At 34.2% G+C, this 22,462-nt stretch overlaps 4 protein-coding genes across 7 annotated transcripts; 3 read left to right on the forward strand and 1 right to left on the reverse strand.

Moving 5' to 3' along the window:
• The first annotated feature begins 1,533 nt into the window (after positions 1–1,533).
• Positions 1,534–7,352, forward strand: LOC110604629 (KH domain-containing protein At4g18375). 4 transcript variants are annotated; one of them, XM_021742889.2, is made up of 9 exons: positions 1,598–1,754; positions 2,750–3,345; positions 3,731–4,159; positions 4,293–4,550; positions 4,683–4,946; positions 5,130–5,197; positions 5,488–5,557; positions 5,742–6,935; positions 7,034–7,352. In XM_021742889.2, the coding sequence occupies exons 2-7, from the start codon at positions 2,770–2,772 to the stop codon at positions 5,531–5,533; spliced, it is 1,641 nt and encodes a 546-aa protein (XP_021598581.1). In that variant the 5' UTR covers positions 1,598–1,754; positions 2,750–2,769; the 3' UTR covers positions 5,534–5,557; positions 5,742–6,935; positions 7,034–7,352. The 4 variants fall into 4 exon arrangements, with proteins under 4 accessions (XP_043809900.1, XP_021598581.1, XP_043809901.1 ...); XM_043953966.1 differs by having other exon boundaries at positions 6,183–6,935; XM_043953965.1 differs by lacking the exon at positions 5,488–5,557 and having other exon boundaries at positions 1,534–1,681.
• Positions 7,353–10,259: 2,907 nt separating this feature from the next.
• LOC122721914 lies at positions 10,260–13,750 on the reverse strand. Its single transcript, XM_043951025.1, has 4 exons — positions 13,688–13,750; positions 13,512–13,577; positions 13,298–13,395; positions 10,260–10,606 (listed from the first exon to the last, which is right to left on the reverse strand). The coding sequence occupies exons 1-4, from the start codon at positions 13,748–13,750 to the stop codon at positions 10,450–10,452; spliced, it is 384 nt and encodes a 127-aa protein (XP_043806960.1). The 3' UTR covers positions 10,260–10,449.
• On the forward strand, positions 10,606–12,488 carry LOC110605527 (casparian strip membrane protein 5). The gene is made up of 3 exons (XM_021744151.2): positions 10,606–11,755; positions 11,856–11,979; positions 12,128–12,488. The coding sequence occupies exons 1-3, from the start codon at positions 11,460–11,462 to the stop codon at positions 12,344–12,346; spliced, it is 639 nt and encodes a 212-aa protein (XP_021599843.2). The 5' UTR covers positions 10,606–11,459; the 3' UTR covers positions 12,347–12,488.
• Positions 13,751–19,386: 5,636 nt separating the features above from the next.
• LOC110605180 (NAC domain-containing protein 79) lies at positions 19,387–21,344 on the forward strand. Its single transcript, XM_021743551.2, has 3 exons — positions 19,387–20,051; positions 20,169–20,446; positions 20,561–21,344. The coding sequence occupies exons 1-3, from the start codon at positions 19,817–19,819 to the stop codon at positions 21,158–21,160; spliced, it is 1,113 nt and encodes a 370-aa protein (XP_021599243.1). The 5' UTR covers positions 19,387–19,816; the 3' UTR covers positions 21,161–21,344.
• The last annotated feature ends 1,118 nt before the right edge of the window (positions 21,345–22,462 follow it).

Below are 22,462 nucleotides of genomic sequence, written 5' to 3' on the forward strand. Positions count from 1 at the left end.
TTTAAATTTAGTAACAATAATTTTAATAATTATTATTTAAATATTTTTAGCATTATTTTCTTATCTTTCGTGATAAAATTTTAATCACTAAATATATTCTTCTATTTATACAGCCTTTTAACTCATTCCTTATTTTTGTATATTTCTCTTCTCCACTTTTATATAAACATAAAAATATTTTTTCTTTATTCCAATAAAATAAAAAAAAATAATTATTTTTATAGTAAATTAAGGTCTAACTAGTTAATTCTTATAATTTTTAAAAATAATTAAAATATTTTTTATTATTTTAAAATAAAATAAAATAATCATTTTATTAAAAAAATTATTAATAAATTTCGTTATATTGAGTGAAAAGTTGCTTTTTCCCTTTTAATAATTTAAAATTTTAATAAAAAAAGTTAATCTTCCACAAGTTTTAGCTTTCTTTATTTTTTAAGATTTTTTTTACTTTATTTTAAAATTTTCAGTAACTAAATATATTTTTTTGTTTCTTTTTTATTTTTAAAAATATCAAAATAAAACTCTTAAAATTGAAAATTCTTCCAAACAATCGATGAATTTTTCATCAACAGAATTTAATTTGCAATTTTCATATATATATATATAAATTGAACGTTCACCCATATAAAGCTCTTTCATTTTCAATGTATGTATATAATTCTCAAACTTATATTTTGTAAATTGTATTTTTATTAAGTTTTTTTATTTAAAATAAAAGATGTAAACTGACTTTTTATTCTTATGTTTCCTGTATTTTGATAGTTGTATTTTATAATATTTTATAAATAAAATAAAATAAAAAATCCATTTACTTCAAAATTTGGATAAAAAAAAAGTTATGATGATAGAATTTTAAGTAACGATATTTTAGCAGGTAAATTAATGTATTAACATAATTGCGGAAGTTGTTAAATGTAATTTAGAGGTATATATAAATATAATATACTATTTAATTACAATAAAATATTTTTATTTATAAATGATTTATAAAAATAAAAATTTAAGTATATTAATAATAAAAAAATTAAATATTTTCAATGTGATACAAAATAAACACATATATACACACATTTAAAATGCTTAATAAAATTTAAAAATATGATTTTTTATCAAGAAATTAATATTAATTTTTTTCTATTATGTAACCATATTAATTTCTTAAAAATTTAAATTAATTTAAATAATTAAATTTAACAAAAAGGTGTCACATTTAAAAAAAAAAAAACAAAAAGGTGTCATATAATGTTATTGTAGAATACTATAAATAACAATTCACTAAAATAAAATAACTTAAGTAATAAATAATTATATATTAATTTTTAACAGACAAGAATGTTTTTTTCGGAAATAAAAGTAAAATTGAATGATTTTATTAGAATAAAATTCAGTAATTGAAATGTAACAAACAGAAAAATTGAGTGATATTGAAGAAACCAACTATAAGACCATACTCATGCCCGTAAACGTTGCAATCCCATTAAGGAAAAAAAAAGGCTTTAATTTTAAAATTAACATAGAATAGGGTAGTTTACGTAATATCCGATAACATGAGTGCCGATTCTGGAATTATCAGAATTTTATTGGACGATCAATGAGCAAGCAAATAAGACACAAATATCCGGTCAAAACCCTAGAAATCAGAAAACGACACTCCCAGAGAAGACCAAGCAAAAGACAGGTGATTCCCCAAATCTCAAACGCTCTTCTTCACATCTTCCTCTAATTACCTGTCTAAACGATTGAATTCAAGGGTAACTATCTGACTCCATCTCCTCGCCTTCCATTTTATTTGCAATATTGCTCGTCAATTTATTGTTTGAGTTCATCCCTGTTTCTGTTTTCGCTTAATTCGTGTGGGAGTTAACGTTTATCGTACAGTATTTGCCAGATCTAGGTTTACCGAGTTAGAACGGAGCATAGATTCTCGGAAGTCTCTATCTCTCTCTCCCCCTGGATCTCTTTTTTTTGCAATTCTTTTTGTTGTTTTTCCCGCAGTATTATTTTTCATCGAAACGTATGGCTGGTTATTGAAAAGAAGAGGAAAATATTTCATATTAGTTATTTACGTTATCTGGTTTATTAGCCCTATGCAGTTTTAGCGGTGTTATGATTGGAAAGGTTGACTGGTTTCCAGAATTCTTTCCCAGTAAAAAGATTTATAATCTATTTTCTCTCCAACCATTCACGGGATTAAATTTTTTAGCGCTTATGCTATTCATATGATGTGTTTTATTTGATGGAATATTGTCTTCAAAATCATCACTTCTACTGCCTTTCTCCCCGTTTGGAATCAAAATTTTTTTCTAAAATTCAATTCAATTGATTTCTTTTCTATCAATTCTCTTGTTTGGAATAAAAAGATTTGATTCTTTTTAACTTAAATTTTCATTTTAAACGAAACTAAAATCAGCGTAAGAAATCATTTGAATTCTTTTCTTGCAAAGGGTTTATGTCTTGAACGTATAAATGATGGGAATGAGAACTTGGTGGATTTTGAAGTCACTTCTTAACCTACAATGAGAAATACTCCATTGTCACCTTTTAGGTGTATGTGAGAATGTTTAGGTGAGCATGCATAGCTCATATGTAGACTACGCGAGAGTCCTCATGGTATCAGCCTTGCAATTACTTTAGATGGAGGCAGTAGTGATTCAAAGAGGGATGTTTGTATTTGATATTAGCCTGGCAATGCCATTCAATTATTTCTATTTTATTTTAACTTTGTACATACTTTGATTGGTCACAGAATTTGGTTCATCTTCCATAATGGCTGGTCAGAAGAACAGTTATGGAAAGCGGTCTCATTCTCAATCTGACTATGATAATGGGTCAAATAAAAGAAGGAATTCTGGTGATGACAGAGACCATTTTGCCATTGATTCAAAAGATACTGTCTATCGCTACTTGTGTCCTGTTAAGAAGATTGGGAGTATAATTGGAAGGGGAGGCGACATTGTTAAGCAACTAAGGATCGATACTAAGTCAAAGATTAGGATTGGTGAGACAGTTCCTGGTTGTGAAGAACGTGTTGTTACCATCCATAGTGCTAGTGATGAGACTAATGCCTATGAAGATAGTGGCAATTATATTTGCCCTGCTCAGGATGCTCTGTTCAGAGTGCATGATAAAGTTATTGCAGAAGACTTGCATGATGATGATGACTCTGAAGGAGGTCATCAAGTCACTGCTAGGCTTCTTGTACCATCTGATCAGATAGGGTGTATTATTGGGAAAGGTGGGCAAATTATTCAAAACATTAGAAGTGAGACTGGCGCACAGATTCGCATTCTCAAGGATGAACATCTGCCTCCTTGTGCACTGAGCACAGATGAGCTTGTGCAGGTATTAACTTTTTCCTCCTATTTGTTCTTTATGCTGTGACTGGCTTTTTCTTTAGAGATTGCTCATAACTAGAAATGAAGTTGAAAAACTACCTGTTATAAAAACTGGGACTATTGAATATGTTATTACAGTTAAGATTTTCTTGTTTATACCATTTTATCTTATTTTATTTTTCATTTTGTAGAAAAATCCTCATTCCTGGATAGGTTCTTTCTTCTTTGAAATTTGTCATGTTATGTTTGATCTGATATAATTTGCAAATAGCTGGAGTCTCTTTTTTTTTTAACTTTTTTTCCACTGTCATGTATGCATTCATTGGTTCTGAAAAATAAAGTTGTCAGCCTTTTGTATTGTTTAACTGATTATTACTATTGGTGAGCTGCAGATTTCTGGTGAACCTGCAATTGTCAAAAAGGCTTTATACCAGATAGCCTCACGCCTTCATGAGAATCCAGCACGATCTCAGCACTTGCTTTTCTCTGCTGTCCCCAGTGTGTACCCTGCTACAGGTTCGTTGATAGGTCCTACTGGCGGTGCACCAATTGTTGGAATAGCTCCACTCGTAAGTCCTTATGGAGGATACAAGAGTGATGCTGGAGACTGGTCGCGGTCCTTGTACTCGGCTCCAAGAGATGAACTTTCTTCAAAAGAATTTTCTCTCCGTTTGGTTTGTCCTACTGGGAATATTGGTGGTGTAATTGGAAAAGGTGGTGCCATCATCAATCAGATCAGACAGGAATCTGGAGCACTTATCAAAGTCGATAGTTCAACAGCTGAAGGAGATGATTGCTTGATCACTATTTCAGCCAAGGAGGTAAAGAATGCTAAAAAATTTTTAATATATAGCATGCGGCAACTAAATAAGTTATCTTTTTCCAAATTTTACTTATGTGTATCTAGTTTCTTCTTTCATACTTCTGATGATTTTCCTACCTGTTGTTTATCAGCTCTTTGATGACCAATATTCTCCAACTATAGAAGCAGCATTGCGTTTGCAACCCAGATGCAGTGAGAAAATTGAAAGAGATTCAGGCCTCATTTCCTTTACTACTCGCCTACTGGTCCCCACCTCACGAATCGGTTGTCTCCTTGGTAAAGGTGGAGCAATTATAAATGAGATGAGGAAACTTACCAAAGCTAATATTCGCATCCTTGGAAAAGAGAACCTTCCCAAAGTGGCATCTGATGATGATGAGATGGTGCAGGTGAAGCTATAGTTACAACTTCAATTAGATCTATAATTTTCTAATCACTGTACTGTGTTGGCGTTACTAATATTTATGGTTCTTGATTGAGATTAGAGAGAGAATATATGACATTTTATTTTTTCTCACCAGATCTCTGGAGACCTTGATGTTGCTAAAGATGCTCTTATACATGTTAGTCGACGGTTAAGAGCAAATGTTTTTGATAGGGAAGGTGCTGTATCTGCATTTCTGCCAGTACTGCCCTACCTTCCTGTCTCAGCCGATAATTCAGATGGCTTAAATTATGATAGCAGAGATAGTAAAAGACATGGACGTGGGCATTCTTATTCTGGGGGCTATGGCTCCAGTGATTATGCTGCTGGCGACAGCTATGGTACTTATGGTAGTTCACAGGTATATATCTGTTACACTGTTTTGCATGTTGATTTCTCCTGACAAAGGGGATTTTATCCTCCATTTATGTTTGTACTGAAATATTCTTCATTTGAGAAAATCTGTCAGTTATTTATATTCATGCGACAATTTCCCTATCAGACATTCTTTGGTTATGAATGATAATTTCTTGTGTCATTGTAGATTGGTAGTGGTGGAGGTGCTTATGGAGCTTATGGAAGCTATTCATCGGGACGTACCAGTACCTCTGGGTGAGTGTTTTCTTTCTTGCCATAGTTAGGCTATCTGTATCAAATATTGCGAGTATATGCCTAAGGTTGACAGTTATACATTCTAAGTTGTGGACCTAACATTTAAAGCTTCTAAATGGATGCCATAAATAAAGGCTGAAAGTCCCATCATGGTGCTTCTAGTGCAAGTTACATGTCGCTCCTTACTTTACTTTCTGAGACAGCTTTTTGTTGTTCCTATTTATGACCCTATCATGTCTCTAGGAGATTTAAGATTGTTTTAAGTCCTGACTAAGCAGCTCTATTACCAGGTTATCTGGCCAGGCTCCTGGTTCTCGACGCAAAAGCTATTACTAGATATTTGATTATGGCTATCTGCAGGTAGTCTCTGGTTTTCCTTTGTACTTTTTCCTGTCTATGGAGTTAGTGGCAGATTCTTCTGATATAGGCCAGTCAATTTTGCGTATAAAATAGTTTGATATCGTAACCTATCCAGTCTCCCTCTATGTAGGATACTAATGCTCTAATTTTTACCATGGTGCCTTTCCCTTCCCATTAAAAACAGCTGTTCTATGAAGCCCGAAGCCAGCCTACTACTGCCTCTTTTGATGAAGCCTCCTGCCTAAACCGGAAGATCAGATGTACCAGGGTTTGACATACACATGGCCCACCTTGATGATCTCACCCTAGGAGGACCAAATCTATTTGGAGATCCTGATATATTTGCATGTCCCTGACAACAAATTACCAAGCTCTACTTATTTCGGTCCTAAGAACCTCTTTAGCTTTCATGCCTTTGTTGCTCTGTTTTTTTACTGGAACTTATCATCAATAGTACAAAACCCAGTTTCTTCCAGCCTATGACAGTTGTACTAAGAGTGTCTGTTTTATCTACAATTCTATACTATATTTAGTTTCATGTTTGAATTTATTGCGGATTTTATTACTTGAAATTTGGCAAGTTACTCTGAAATGTAGCAGAATGCTAATGTTGTCTGAATTGCAGGATTGATATTGTTCTCTTGCATCAACAATAAAAAGGTAGTAAAATTGTCCTTGTTACAATTTTTAGAGGAGTAGCATCTTTATGAAGGAAAATCTAATTGGAGTATATGCATCTAGAAAAAGGAGTTTAACTAATTGTAAGAAAGATTATTTTTATTTTGTTTTAATCATCAGCTTAATTTGAGTGTGCAAGCTTGACTTAAGTTCCAGAACATCATATCTTTATATCTTGCACTTATCTGCTCATTCAAGCTGTAACAATTAGATAATATCTTTTCTTTTTTTTTTTTTTGTTGCCTTTTGGTTCCTTTTATCTAATTATTTAGTTTGTAGATTTAATTTGTAAGGTGTAGATTATGGAGGTTTTATTTTCACCTTTTTAGATATGGAGGCTTACATTGAAGAAACTAAATTAGCTGCATTTGACCATGTCTTCCATAATTAGCAATATTTTTTATTCCCATTATTGCTTCAATGTTAACGGCCTCATTTTCGTTATTAATATATTTGGCTCATCTGCAATCTGCATGCTTTGAAGTTATGTATATGGCAGTTGTATCATCTTGCTTGTGCGAGTGTTGTGAGTGTGGGGTTAACAGGAGAGAAAAAAAAAAAGATGAAACTTTTTGGGGTTTGTGTTGGAATTATCCTGCAATTGCCAGGCAAGTTCGGAGGTGCTAAGCCCTGGTGGATATTCTCGAGGCTGGTTTGATTTGTTTGGAAGGTTGAACCTGAATCTTCAAATGGTGCTGTGGTAGGTTATTTGCTTGTAATGTTTTTGCCTGCGGTGGATGGTATAGATGAGAGTGGCTCTGATGGGTTATTGTGTCTCATGGACAATTTGTTGGGCAGGTTCTAGTGTTGGCTGGCTGGTGAATCATATGCTGGCAAATTAGCAGGTGGAGCACAAGAATATAACCTGTTCGTATTTTATGCTTGTAAGCAAAGCCCGAGCATGGTTGCCTGAATTATTAAGCGTAACGTTCAAGTATAAAGTTGATGTGCTCGGGACTACCTATTTTTGCTGTTTCTTCATTTTTTTGATGCATTTGGCCCACTTCTATTTATGTGCATTAATATCAAATTGAACAAAGTTGATTGAAACGTTAAATGTTTTTGGAAACCAAATTTTGACGAAAGAAGTGATTTAGATCGAGTAGGTTCATTGTTAGTGGTGGTGTGACTGTAATACATCTGCTTTCCTAAAAAATTTAAAATTTGTAGCAGTACAGCGAGAGATATCAAACTTTATCATTACTTCGTCTTAAAAAAATTAAAGAGAGAACTGCAGTCCATATATATTGGGCGCCAGATAATCTTGTGGGTTTTCGGTGTTCGTTAATTCCACGTTATGCCCCTCGAGCTGTTCATCGTCATCGACTTTGGAAGTGGTGATTTTAATTGTGCAAATTATTCATATGGTTGCTGAAGTTGCCGTCAGTGGTGTTTAATCCAGTTTTTTAGGGAATTAGCAAGAGGATTGCTGCTAGGAATTGCAAATGGATTGATAAATTTCAGGATCTTGAGGCTGTTTATTTTAACTTCGTAAAGCAAGAGCTTGATTCAATGACCAGCAACACATCCCAGAAAATGGCACAATTTAGTCTTGTTAATACGTATCATTTCACGCAGTAAATTCTCTGCCATGGTATAGTTCTCTGCACTCTTCAAAATGCTTCATTTTGTGGGTGTTTCATTTCTTAGCAATAGTTCAGGCCACTGTATTTAGGTCCCCGAAGAATTATGGGGCATTAGTCCATCATTTTGGCCTACTCAAGCCAAGGCTGAGTAAGAATTACTAGACTCTAGTCTTCCCTCGTGTTTAAGGTTCCCGTTTATCAATGGATAAATATATTTCATAGCTGCAAGGATTACAAAATTGGGCTTGGCAGAAACCACCCAAGTAGGAGTCCAGGATTATAGAGATTAAGCAATGGAGGCGTAAAGAAGGCTCAACGATACAAGGCTCAAGGTCCATGTAAGAAGAATCCTAGATCTAATGGGTAAGGAAGACAAGCAAAGACCAGTAAATGCACCAAAAAATGAAGAAACGACCAGACCGAAACAAATTCAAAAGGACACCAAGTCATCGCAGGTTGGGAGATCAAGAACCAGATGTAGGTTGTACCAAAATCTACTATCCAAAGCTTTTGAAAGCTGAGTTTAAAAAACTAATCCCCTTTCTCCATGAAGGCCAAGACAGGGAGCAGAAACCACTTTCAATGCTGAGGGGAATCCATCTACAAGATTTAATATTCTACTTGGGCACTATAACGAAAAATTATATGCTGTGTTCGGAAGGATGAACTGCCCTGAAAAGGAATTTATTGAACGTAAGTGCAATGATTTACTTCACAGGTGAGTTTTTTTATTTAAGTACAGAATGATTCAGTTATATTAGAAACAAATATTTGATCCCTTCGTACATGCTCCAATTGGCTCCGGGAATATTGCTCAGTTAGTAAAAGGTATGGCGAATCCATCTACAAAGCTTAATGCTCTCATATTTGTTTTATCCAGAATTCAAAGTCTTGTACCTCTAAAGGGATTAATTCTTGTATGATGCTTAATCGATTATTTCAATCTAGAAATTTGAATTACAAATACTGAAATACAACACTTACTGCACAACGTACACCAAAAAGCCGACTTGCCCAAGTTTTGAGTGTTGCAAGGCCTATGGCATATTTTGAGTAAATTTACCCACCTAACTCTTAACTCCCTCCAGGCAAGTACTACATGCTAAGGACAGACCTTCATTTACTATCAAGTAGAAAAGAGTTCCAATCTCTTAAATAACTCTTTATAACGAAGAACAGTGTAGCTACTTGATGGGGAAAGATCTTCATGTCAATTTTGTCTTGGTCTTAACACCAATGCTTGGTCACATCCATTGACGTGAATCCTCCAAGTTACGCTCTTTTTTCTGTTACAGGGCACATGTAGGACCTGCCCTCTCGTACAAAACAACACATTGACAAATCTCTTTATAAACAACCTAAAGAGTCTCCCTTGCTTCAAATCTTATTAGTCCATGACCTGCCAAGATTGGCTTGCGGTCCAATCCGCTTCTTCTTCTCTACAAGTTTCCACATTGTTGTCTTTCACTTTTGTAGCAAGGGATATTGCCTTTCTCCTTGGGGGAAATTCCTGCTGCCCCATCCATCTTTGAATCTGTGGTTGGAGTTTTAGAATGTCTGCCTCTTTATTGAAGAGAAATGATTGTTTCTGGAGGACTTTTTACCACTTATTTTCATTAATACTCTTCATCTTAGGTCTTGCATGAAACGAGGAGGTCATGTGGTGCAGCCAAGGATGACTTGCCGGCTAGCTCTAGTATACTAGTAAGCTTATATTTTTCCATTTAACTGGCAACTAGATGGTCGGCAAGTCATCTCTGGCTACCCAACTTTCTCCTCCTTTCATGCTAGATTTATGGTGATAATTACAATGTTACATGTTTGATGGCATGGACATGAAGCCAACACCATAAACAAGAAAAAAAATGGGTCTCTCTTCTATCATTTTTCCCCACTCAACAACCCACTCGTGGGAGGCATTTCTACATACTTGATGAAGCTGTGACTGGTAAAAACTTTTTGGAAAGTACAACTTAAGATATGAGTCTGTGCATTAAAAATGAAGCTTATATCTTTCTTTTGTGCATATATATTCTCCTGTCCCCATTATCAATGGTTCTTAATTAAGGAGCTGTTTTGTCTATTGCAGCTAGGTTGGCATAAATAGATCATTGTTTGTAGTTTTCTTCTGCTTGGCTCATGATGTTCATTTTCATTTGTTTATCTTTATGATCAAGGCAGTGATTAAGTCTACAAAACAGTGAAACTTCTGTACATTAAATGAAAATTTATTTCAACTTTGGATATGTTGTTTTAGATAAAAACCAAGTTCATATCTGTCAAAGAAAAAGAGATTGCAACATCACTGAACATTCTGCAGTTTTTATTATATTCCTTATTACGTCCACCTTAATTATTATGTGCGAGGATAAATGGGATCTGAAATCTTAATGCTATTCAACTAAATTCAAGTTTAAAATCCTCATTTGAGATCCATTGCTCCAAATATAGCATATCATTAGTATATAATACACGCACATAAAAGAAAAAGCCTTAATTGATATTGATAAGATTCTCCATCAATTCCAAGAGTTCAACACTACAAATTTAATTCCTTAAAAAAGTGTTAAGCTATCCAAGTGAAGACTGGAAATGATACCGAAATGTGGAGAGGATGTGGCAAATGGACTAGAAGAGGGAGATGAGACCTTCTCCGACAAGCAAGCCAAACATGAGAACCAGCAGCCCAATGGTGATACACTGAGTGGCGGAGATTACGGTCTGTGAATAGGCACACAGCGTGATGGCTGCACCAACCAATCCTATCAAAAGAGCACTCAAATTCTGATTCATCTTTGCTTATTACAGCTTTGCTCGATCTTCTTCAGTGTTTATTAGGATTGCATATAAGGATTCAAGACAGTAAGAATGGTTTTTTGTCCCTTCACGCCACGCCTCGGCCAACTGCTACTGTACAAAGTCAACTCTTTTGGGATAAATCTATTATATTCATTGATTTATAACTTCTTTAATCAATATTTTTCATTTGTTTATGAATTGATTAATTTTGGATATTTAATTAGGATATTTATTTAATTTATTTATTATATATTATGGGTTTTTGGGCCTCATACTCCAGTCAGCTTCCTTCCTAGGGGAATCTTTTATTTGAGTTGGGCCATTGGGCCACGTGAACTCTGATACAGTTTGTTGGAGTTTTGAATCTCTATGGGCTCTCTAGGATTCCTTGGGCCATTAGACCATGTGAACTCTATTAGAATCTGTATTATTGATCTATAATGTATTAAGTGGATTGGTTCATAATGTATTATTGTAATATGAACTTGATTGGTTGAATGGTATTTTCAATCATTATTCAACTAAATCTCTACGTGTCAATGCTTTTCCAAGGCCTCAGGTTGTGTTTGTGTCAACTGTCAACTGCCCCATGTTCCGGGATCTCCCTCCAGGATGGAGCTATGAATATTCCTTGCGGGTTTTTGTCTCGTTGTAACACTATCCAAACTAAGGACACTGGTTATTTGGGTGGAGTTGGAACAAAGTAAAATAATATATATGATACATGGAAATGCTAGAGCAAGTACGGCAGGTAGATTAATGGCTTAATTGATTATTATACTGTTTCTCTTGCCATAACTGCTACTAATTAAGCCATTACTCTTTTTCAAGTATTGTCCATGCGTGGACATTCCTATAAATATGTTGCAACTCAAGTTAAGTTTTTCATAGAAAAAGGAAAATTTCTCTTGATTGTAAGCAATATCAGGATGAGTATTGTCGAGTTTGGTCAGGCCAAGGGTTTAACTTCTACCCCAAACCGGGGGCTGGCTATAGTAGACTTTATGGTGAGGTTACTAGCCGTTGCTGGTACCCTTGGGGGTGCAATTGTGATGGCTAGTACTGAAGAAACACTTCCTTTCTCCACACAGTTTGTTCGCTTCAGAGCTGAGTATGATGATCTTCCAACTTTCACGTATGTACATGCAAGTTTTCTTAGTTAATTTATCTTTTTATATGCGCATGCACATGCAAAAATATCTATTGAATTATAATTGACATTAATTTGATTACAGCCTTTTTGTGGTTGTGAATTTCATTGTAAGCGGCTATCTGCTTCTTTCTATCCCACTTTCTATCTTCAACATCGTAAGGAACACCGCAAAGAATACTAGAATTCTCTTGATCATATTTGACACGGTAATACCCTTGATTTGAATCACTTGAATAAATGAATATAAGCCATTGTCACTTGAATCACACAGTTTATAAATCTTTTGATTGAATTAATAAGATTAATAGTTACCACAAACTTTCGACTGCTGAAGAAAAGTGATCTCTTGGGCAGGCAATGATGGGTCTTTTAACTGCTGGAGCATCGGCAGCAGCAGCTATTGTATATTTGGCTCACAAAGGGAATGATAGGGCAAACTGGTTTGCTATCTGCCGACAATTCAATTCTTTCTGCGAGCGCATCTCTGGCTCTTTGATCGGATCCTTTGTAGGAGTAGCTGCGTTCATTCTGCTGATCTTGCTCTCTGCTGTGGCACTTTCCCGGCGAAACTAGATCGATCTATTGATCCTTCTACATCGCAATAATGATGAATTAATATGCGTTTGCTTGTTACTGTTGTGTTTGCAGTATGTATATGTACGTCATGTTTTCCTTGTTTCTCTGGCTTCATATGTAATAGAATAGAAATTATGTTCACTTATGTATAATGGCATAATCTAATATAAGATTTAAATTTTTTTTAATTGAAAATTTTTTAAATTAAAAAAATTAAATTCTTTTATTAATTTCAAATAAAATAATTGTTAGAAATAAATTCGATTAAATTGAATTGAATTCTCGTAAATTTTGAGTGAAAGATTTGAATTTTTTTTTTTTAAAGTCTAATTTCAAAACACCCATAATTCTCTAAATTGGCCTAAATGCCCTAAGATCCAAGCATTCTCTAAATTGGCTGATTTTCAAATTAGTTTATCCCCTCCCCTTGATTTGAAAAATGCTCAAGAGATCGTATTTACATTTATATTTCCCTAAATTAGCTTTGTATTATCATCCACGGATCTAAAAAAAATTATCTAAATTAGGAAGGGTGAAGTTAACTAAGGGAGCATATACCCAATTGCACTTAGTAATTTGTAATTTGTTGAGCTCTGTGCTCATTTTTCTTTAACAATATATCCTTGGTACGATTATAAAATCGACACCTCTCTTCAACTTGACCAGCATGACCTCAAGCAAATAGTACTCCAACAAAACTGATTTAATTTGGGCAGCCATATATTTTTACGAGATTTATAATCTAGTTTTTAAATAGGGTAAACTGTAATTTAGTCCCTCTGGTTTAGTGAAATATAACCTTTTGTCCCTCTGTTTTAAAAAACCTTTAATTTAATCCTTCACATTTAAAAAAACTGTAAAATAATCCCTACCGTTAAATTTTCAGTTAACCTTCTGTTTATTTTAATAAAAATGACTAAACTACCCTTTTCTTCTCATTTTCTCCTTCTTTTCTCGATCGTCTTCTTCCTTTCCTTCTCCTCCTCCTCCTTCTTCTTTTTCTTCTTCTCCTTCTCTTTCTCCTTCTTTTCCCGATCCTTTCTCCTCTCCTTCTCTTTCTCCTTCTTTTCCCGATCCTTTCTCCTCCTCCTCCTCCTCCTCCTCCTCTTCCTTTTCTCCTCATCCTCCTACGTAAGGCTTTGGAGGTGATGGATCCTCTTACAGCGTTTAGTCCATTTTCAGATATGAACTTGAAATCTTTTTCCACTATGAATGTCGTCCAGTGCTCCTGAAATGTAACATTATTAAATTTGCAAGTTTACAGGTTAGCGTGGTGTTGCTTAATTAAGGTTGAGCTAAAGATTCATGCAAATTTATCGAGAAATTGTTCTCCTATACCCTCATAACTTGTGGGGCTAGTTTGGGGCCATAACCGTTAGTGACTTGGAACTCTCTCTGCATCTTTCAAAGAATTTTCATTACAAATACTGATGGGTCATCGTCTCCCTAGTTGCTGCCACCTGCATTATCGGCTGTCAGTAGCTCCTCTGTTTTCACCTGCAATTGCCAACCTGCTGAGTAAATGGAAAAGGAAATGCTCAATATTTTATGTATAGTCCGAAGAGAAAGAGAGTGAAAGCCACCTGCAAGAAGAACCCATTGGAAGCTCTTATCCTAACACGTGTAGAATCATTCGAGTTTTTCACAATCTCAAATGTGTTGGAGATGGCTACTAATCCTAGGAATTGTTTGTTAAATACCCTGAAGTTGAAATGGGTTTTCTCCTTCATTCACAGTGATAAGGACCGGAACGCAATATCGTTGGTATGCAAGTCCTGGTACGAGGTAGAGAGGTGGTGCCGGAGGAGGATTTTCGTCGGGAACTGTTACGCCGTCAGTCCGCCAATGGTGATTAGGAGATTTCCGGAGCTGAGATCGGTTGAGCTCAAAGGGAAGCCGCACTTCGCGGACTTCAATCTCGTCCCGGACGGTTGGGGTGGTTATGTTTACCCGTGGATCGAGGCCATGGCTAACGCATACCCTTGGCTGGAGGAGATCAGGTTGAAGAGAATGGTGGTTACGGATGAGACTTTGGAGCTGATTGCTAAGTCCTTTAAGAATTTCAAGGTCTTGGTGCTTTCATCATATGAGGGTTTCTCCACTGATGGACTTGCCGCCATTGCTGCTAATTGCAGGTTTTCGTTTTTTCCTCTTCTCCACTCTTGAAGCATTCTTTTCCACTTAAACTATGATTGTTGGGTTGTGTGTGGTTGACGAAGAAATGTGGTTTAGGAGGGGAAGAGGGGAAATGGAGGGAATTCTATTTGATTGAGTTTTTTTACTTAAGGGTAATTTTGTCATTTTTATTAAAATAAACAGAAGATTAACTGAAAATTTGACGGTAGGAATTATTTTACAGTTTTTTTAAATGTGAAGGATTAAATTAAAGGTTTTTTTAAACAGAGGGACGAAACGTTATATTTCACTAAACCAGAGGGACTAAATTACAGTTTACCCTTTTAAATATTATTATTATTAATAAGTAAGTTTTTACATTTTTAAAAATTTATTAAAATATTTTTTTATTATTAATTAATAAAATAGACCTTCCGTCCTTTTTTTCATTAAAAATAAATGAAAGATGAGAGAAAAAATTTTTAAATTCAATTTTGCTCTCAAATAAAACTCTTTATTTAATTTTTGGATATTGCTATTATTAACAAGTCAGTATCTATATTTTCAAAAATCTAATAAAATGTTTTTATCTTTTCTCACATCTATTAAAATATTATTATCTTTTTTTATATATATTAAAACGTTCTTATTGTTTTTTTTCGTCAATAAATTAGTCCCTCCTCCTCCTTAAAAAAGAAAAAAATATAAAAAAAAAGATGATGATGAAGAAAAAGTATAAAAAGAAAAATGAAAGAATAATCAAAGACGAAAAAGAAAAAGAAGAATCAAAGAAGAAGAAAAAGAAGAAGAATCAATAAAGAAGAAGAATAAGAAAAAGGAGGAGGAGAAAAATAAAGGGATAATTTGGTCCTTTACTATATTTTTAACGAGAGAAATAGATAAAAAGATTATTTTATTAACGAAAAAAAAAATAAGCACATTTATTAAAATATGTAAAAACTGACTTATGATAATTCTCAGAGTTTAAATTATAAATCTCTCTATATTTTTCAATCCCGTTGAAAGACTTCTTAGCATGGCCATGAAAACATCTTGCTTATCCCTCTTTTAACACTTCAACTGCTCTCTCAATGTTCTTCTACACTCAATAGACATGTGTGTAAGCGCATTCCCAATTAAGATGCTCAGATATTCTGAACTCATCTACAAACTTAGAGTCCTGCATGTTGAATCCAACCTCTAAATCTCCGCAATCAGACGACCCCATTTAGCATGATGATAGACATATAGTACACGAATTCAAATGATTTTGTCGCAAAATCATTCCCCAACCAAAGATTCTATCATACATTCAAAACTCTGGATGTCCTGTGGACGGAAAAAAGTGTGGCGTTGGGTGGGAACAGGACACGCAAACACGTGGATTAATGCCGCCCCGTGCGTCCATATTCCCCTTGATTTCCACGCGTTAACAGGCCTAATAATAGACTCCTGTCTTGTCGGGGATAAAGTCTCGCACTACAACCATAATTGGCCTTACAGCCAAACTCTCTCAGTCTTAATTACAAGTTTATTTTATTTTTTTTAGATTCAGCTTGAATTTAACAAGCTTGAATTTTATTTGGGAAGCAAAATATAACTATTTATGAGACGAATTCATTAATATTGAGGTAATCCATTTCTTTTAGATCCCTTATCTTCCTTCCTTTTTATCCTGGCAACTGAATCTGCAACTATTCCTTCAGATCTTGTACAGTTGCTGCTACTGCACTTTGTCTTTTCATGAGTTACTACTGCCTACTCTTGGTCCTTTCTTCTTTGTTCTGATGTTAATTCTACTGCTACACTTGCTTTCGTCTCCTGGTGTCGTACTCTTGACAAGTAAATTTTGAAATAAAAGAAATAGTAATGCAGCCTCAGCAACCTCTTCTGTTCAAACATCAAAATCAAACAATAGAAATTCTTCAACGGCAAATGCATCATGAAATATTTCTTTTAAAAAAAAAATTATCTTGACCGTCAAGATACACTAAGGAATATTACTTGAACGGATCAGATCTTTCTACATGTCAATTAAGACAAAACATGCTACTCACATTGCATTTTTTATAAAAAAAAAAATTAGGAATAGGTTGTTATAAAATAAACCAACCAGGATCTACCGCCTTCCTCAGGTCTCCTCCCGCATCATACAGTAGTTGGTTGCAACCTCCCAACTTATATATATATCCACAACATCTTAAAAGAATAAATCTAATAATATTTAAATAACCAAAGGGTCCCTAAGAGATACAGTAGTATCCATTTCCAAATATTTAATTATAAACATTATTCTTTAAGAGAAAAAATTATTTAAGAGACTGAATTTATTTTTTTATCTTTTGAATTCTAATTGTGTAGGCCATTCAACTCTCCTATCTCTTTACATAATTGAGAAGAGAATTGCAGTATTATAATTAATATGTATATCTCCATTTTTGGCTAAACAACTTGAAATCTTGCAATAATTTTTTCCCATTTGCATGAGTGCTTAACCTCTGAATATAATAAATGAAATATGAGCCATATACTTTGTATTTTGTTTTTGTTTTTTTTCTATGAATGCACTAATCGTACTTATGAATTCTGATGAGGATATTTATGTAAGCCCTAAATGCAATGAACTGTTCCAACTTTTGGGTACTTATCAAATACCTAATTGATTAATCAAGAGTAAGCATTTATGAATGGATGGATTAGACCTTTCATGCAAAAAAAAACAAAAAGAAAGAGAGATTTGCTGATGACAATTTAGTTTTCTGAGGACTTGTACTATATATCAACTAGCTAGCAAGAAACAAGTCTGCCTAATATTTTCAGCTTCTCCAAATCAATTGATGTGCATGCATTACCAAATTATGCAAAATCATTACTTCAAAAAAATTGAATATATATTTTAATTAAAAAAGAAACTTAGGATTCAAATTTTCATTATCCTTTGATTGGACTGAAAAAATAGGGAGGAGAGAAAAATAAATATATTTTCTTATTTAGAAATTAAATAGAAAACTCTACCATGTTTTTTTTAAAAAAAAAAAACAAAATGGTATATTAAGTGGAGAAACATCACACGTGCAAACCAAAGAAACTTTCAATCAAGAATTAATGAAGATTGAGCACTGTTCTGAAGTCACATTGTGCTTGAATCGCACGAGTGATGCTTATTATACACATTTTTTCTAATTTCATCTTGACCAAATGATCTACTATTTTTTTAGTTTATAATCGGGTAGCCAAACTTTATTTTTAGTCATATTTTTCCACCTCCAATAATATCTAACCACGTGTTTGCTCCCCATCGCGGCTTCATGTCTGTCCACAGGAAGCAGTGGCCCACAGCTACCACCTCAGCATCGGGGGGGTTAAATTAGTCAACTAACATAAAAGTTAGGCTTGCTATGGCCTTTTAACTTATCCAATCACATCTCTCCACGTGGAGTAGTTTGTTTGCGTCGGCAAAGGCGGCACTGTCAAATCCCATTTTTCTCGCATATTGCGTAGTAGATATTGACGTTGACCACATGATTGAGCCTCAGCCGTTAGATCACGAAGTTGCCCAAATGATTGAAATTCGTCAAACTAGGAAAAGCCGCCACGCGTCTACTTTGCATAATTTATTAGTTTTCCAAAGGGGGAATGAAGCTTAATTAGTAAAATAAAACGTTCTGTCAATAGAATGAAATAAATGGTAAAACGTTAATTATGAGATTATAAGGAACCAATCACCTCTTAATGACTTCTTTTTCCCCTCAAATTGACATTCCTACCCTTACCCAATAGGCATATCAATGAAATCTCGAAATGGGTAATTGAGTCCTTTACCCGTGGAGCAAAATGGGGCCTCACTTTCACTTAGAAAAGTGCTAGCTGATAAGCACAAGACCTTAAATGATTAAAAAATATATATATTTCAATGGGGAAAGATAGTAATAGAATTTAGAAAAAATAAAATAAAATCAATACATGTGCATTTGCAGTACTTAAAATAATTTGCCAAAACAAGTTAATAGTACAAATTGTGTTGTGTTTTTGAGAAAGGCAACATTTTGCAAACAAATTTGAGTTACTTGCGTCTACACGTCTTTGTAGCACAAATAATTACTTGTAGTTTTTATTTAATTATAAGATTAGACGTGTCTTGAAATATTTTCTTTTATTTTAAAATATTTTTTTAAAGATAATAATATGATAGCGTTAATAATTTAATTGGGTATTGTAAATTGGTCGTCCCAATAGTAAAAGGAGCTTATATTTGCGCATGAGAGCAGAGAAACTGTGGGTATGATTCAACTGAACGATGGTCTCTCAAATCACATCTTAGAATAGTTGATGTCATGTGCGACTGGTGAAGAACTAAAAATTGTCAATCACATCCTAGAAAAGCTTATTCATTCATTTCTCTATTGAGGATCAGAACTGCTACAGAAAATTTCAACCTAATTCAAGAGTTTCCATGGGACAACTATCCTAAAATATTCTTTTTTAACTCTATAATCTCCGATTCTTTTTTATTTTAAATTAAATTCTATTTATTTTATTTCAATAGATAAAATGAGAATTTTGTCTAATTTTGATATAGAACGGACCACTGAATATATATATATAAATTCATTACGTTAAATAAAGAAATTCTTTAAAATAATAGTAATAGTAATAATAATAATAAGAGCAAGAAAACAAAAACTATATGAATATGATTAGTTAAATTGGGTAGCCCTACATGTAGATGCTAATATAATAATGTGCAAAATAGATAGCTTTGGTTAAACAGAAAGAAACTAACAAACTTTGAATAAAACAAAAGGAGTTGCCATCTCATTTACATGCAAGGCAAAGCATGGAGGGTGATATGTTTGTAGTCAAATTAAAGAGGAAAACAACACTGAATTACAGTTAAAGAGAGAGGTGAAAGCTTGAAACCACCCCACCTAAATACCACGCTTCTTTGTTTTTAGCAGAGTTATTGGATAGAGAGATTGGGAGAGTTGAATTCCTCTGATTTTATTTTGATGTAGTTATCGCCAGATTAACACACATGACCCAAAAATTACGTTTCTTTCTTTTCCCACTAAACCACTATTTTATTTATTTTTTGAACTGCACCCAATGAACCACTATTTATGGGGTTCCATTGTTCATGCCTCTTTTTTCCTTAACACCACCTTTCCCTCTATCTGCTGCAAGCCTATCTTTGTTCTCTCATCTGCAACTCTGCAATTTTAGTTAGATTCTTCTTCATTAGTCAGTGGTTAAAGAACAGAACCTAATAGACGTTTTGTTAGGATATCTGGTCTGGGATATTTCGCTTTCTAGCCTCCTTCTAGGTCCTCTTTTAGGTTTGGACAAATTCTTATGGTGGAGCTGTTAGAACAGGAGAGGTTTGATCAGGATTTGAAAGGTATGCAAAACAATTCCATGCTTTGTGGGGATGATGAGCAGATGGAATTGCCTCCAGGATTTCGATTCCATCCAACTGATGAAGAACTTATAACCCACTATCTATCTCTAAAAGTTCTTGATAATAGCTTTTGTGCTAGAGCCATAGGTGAGGTAGATTTGAACAAGTGTGAGCCTTGGGATTTACCTTGTAAGTCTTTTGTGCCACTATTTCATCTCTCTTCTCTGTTTCTTCAATTTCTAGTATATATTTTTTTGTTTTTGCTTGTGGATTATGTGCTAAATGATTTGTGTTTGTTTAATGAAGGGAGGGCCAAAATGGGTGAAAAAGAATGGTATTTTTTCTGTGTTAGAGACAGAAAGTACCCAACTGGTTTAAGAACAAACAGAGCTACTGATTCTGGTTATTGGAAAGCCACCGGCAAAGACAAGGAAATCTACAGGGCTAAAACACTTGTTGGAATGAAGAAGACACTGGTTTTCTACAAAGGCAGAGCCCCTAAAGGAACAAAGACTAATTGGGTCATGCATGAGTACAGATTAGAGGGAAAATACTCTGTTTATAATCTCCCCAAGACAGCAAAGGTTTTGTTCTTCTTCCGTTTCCTCAGTTCTCTCTGTTTTGTTATTTTTTTTCATTTGATATGATTTCTTGTTGTTGCTATTGAATATTGATGATTTCTTTTGCTTTATTTGCAGAATGAGTGGGTTATTTGCAGAGTTTTTCAAAAGAGTTCTGGCGGAAAGAAAACTCATATCACAGGTTTGGTGAGGATAAGTTCATATGGGAATGAGCTAAGGCCATCATCGTTATTGCCTCCATTGATGGATTCTTCACCATATAACAGTGAGACAAGGACTTCTGGGGGCGACACGTCTCACGTGACCTGCTTCTCCAAACCAATGGAGCACCAAAACGCCATGGAAGACGTGTTTGATAGCTTCGACAATCCTCCTTTTCTCTTGACTTGTACATCTTCTTCCAACATATCCCCTGCCTCAATTCTGTCATCAAAAACATCTCTTCCCAACTCCTCCTATTCGCCTCAAATTTCACCAAGTTTCTCAAGCTTGCAGTACCCAGATCCTGCTCTGATGCCAGAACAGTCCATCCTGAAGATGCTGCTTGAAGACCACCGAGCAAACACGAAGCAGAACTCAAAAATGGAGCTTTCTATTAGCCCTGATATATCTTCTGTGCTAATAAACCCTGAACTGATGCAGAGGTCCTTTGAGCATCGAGAGGCTCCTCCAAATTCTGCTGGACCAATAGACCTGGATTGTCTATGGAGTTATTGAACTTAAAATTATAGAAAATCTAGAATATATCGAAGACCCAAAAGCAATTAGAGATTTAGGTAACCATTGCTGTAATATAAGTGTGGTCCGTCTGTGTATATATTCCCTACATCCGAATAATGGGAATTCTATAGGCTTTGCATCATTGCATGTACCATAAGCTATAAAATTACCTATTTTTCCTTTTTTTTTTTTTTTTTTTCAGTTTTGCTATTTTCAATTGGATACACCCTAGTCTGCCCATGCCCCATGTTAGTTGCCAAGCTGGTTGTAAAGGAAAAAAAAAACTGTGAACTAGGGAAATTAATGTATTTAATTGTAATTGGTGTCTGGTGTTGTAATGGTTGTTTGTTAGTAAAATTGTTATGTGATGGTACCATTTCAGTTCAATTCTTAATTTCTATAATATATAGTTAAAAACACTTAAATAAACAAAATATCACAGAAATTTAAAAAAAAAAAATTCAACTTAAGCAATGTGAGTGTTGAATAGATAAATAGGAGGATATGGAATTAGAAAGTTGTGAATGAATATTTGTGGGTATTCATAGGATAGGACACCAACCGAAAGTCATCAATTATTAATTTATTATTAAGAAAAAGGAGCGTCGTGCAACTGTAGCAGCTTCTCCAACAAATCAAATCACTTCCTACTGATTCTCAGTTTCGATAAATTCCAAAATTCCCCCATCCCTCTCATCCTTAGTCATGGACTCTCCCCTTTTTCTTTTTAATTTTCAAATTAAACACTCTTTATTTTACAGTTTTATAAAAAATTAACCTATCCGTTTGAACTTTTTATTTATTTTTTTTTTTTATATTAGCTACAAACGTTAAAAGAAAAAGCTGTTTTCATTTTAAAATTCCTTTCTTGTAGATATAGTATATTAATAAAAATTAAAAACTACAAATGCCAGCTAATTTCAAAACAGAATACAATAAAAAAAAAGAATATTTTAAGTTAATAAAAAAATATAATTCAGAATCAAACAAATTGGAGGAAAGGCTTCCACAAAAAAATAAAAAAGAAAGTAGTGCAACAAAGATAAGGTTATGGAAGTGGCCCATTTTCCCCTGTTCTTGGAACAATGTTGTTCTTATCCGTTTGGCTGGTAGCTTATGGCAATGAGGGCGGCGGCGGCGGCATCGGATTTCCTTATTGCTCCTCCTTCATTCGAAGACCCTTTGAATTTGTACTTGCTTGTCTTCTCACATCTTCAGGTTTCAAGACTGCAGTTTTCTACATTAAATGTACGCACATGAAAAAAAAAAAAAACATTATTAACCTAAAAATGAAATTTT

Source organism: Manihot esculenta, chromosome 2 (genome assembly GCF_001659605.2).
Source record: "Manihot esculenta cultivar AM560-2 chromosome 2, M.esculenta_v8, whole genome shotgun sequence".
Classification (NCBI taxonomy): Eukaryota; Viridiplantae; Streptophyta; class Magnoliopsida; order Malpighiales; family Euphorbiaceae; genus Manihot; species Manihot esculenta.

Coding starts and splice junctions, on each gene's coding strand:
- LOC110604629 (XM_043953965.1), top strand. CDS start 2,770: ATGGCTGGTCAGAAGAACAGTTATGGAAAGCGGTCTCATTCTCAATCT. Junction 4,160..4,292: donor TCACTATTTCAGCCAAGGAG/GTAAAGAATGCT, acceptor GTTGTTTATCAG/CTCTTTGATGACCAATATTC. Junction 4,551..4,682: donor ATGATGATGAGATGGTGCAG/GTGAAGCTATAG, acceptor TTTTCTCACCAG/ATCTCTGGAGACCTTGATGT.
- LOC110605527 (XM_021744151.2), top strand. CDS start 11,460: ATGCGTGGACATTCCTATAAATATGTTGCAACTCAAGTTAAGTTTTTC. Junction 11,756..11,855: donor GATGATCTTCCAACTTTCAC/GTATGTACATGC, acceptor ATTTGATTACAG/CCTTTTTGTGGTTGTGAATT. Junction 11,980..12,127: donor TCTTGATCATATTTGACACG/GTAATACCCTTG, acceptor TCTCTTGGGCAG/GCAATGATGGGTCTTTTAAC.
- LOC122721914 (XM_043951025.1), bottom strand. CDS start 13,750: ATGCAGAGAGAGTTCCAAGTCACTAACGGTTATGGCCCCAAACTAGCC. Junction 13,578..13,687: donor TAGCCCCACAAGTTATGAGG/GTATAGGAGAAC, acceptor GTTACATTTCAG/GAGCACTGGACGACATTCAT. Junction 13,396..13,511: donor CTGAAAATGGACTAAACGCT/GTAAGAGGATCC, acceptor AAAGAGAAGGAG/AGGAGAAAGGATCGGGAAAA.
- LOC110605180 (XM_021743551.2), top strand. CDS start 19,817: ATGGTGGAGCTGTTAGAACAGGAGAGGTTTGATCAGGATTTGAAAGGT. Junction 20,052..20,168: donor TGAGCCTTGGGATTTACCTT/GTAAGTCTTTTG, acceptor TGTTTAATGAAG/GGAGGGCCAAAATGGGTGAA. Junction 20,447..20,560: donor ATCTCCCCAAGACAGCAAAG/GTTTTGTTCTTC, acceptor CTTTATTTGCAG/AATGAGTGGGTTATTTGCAG.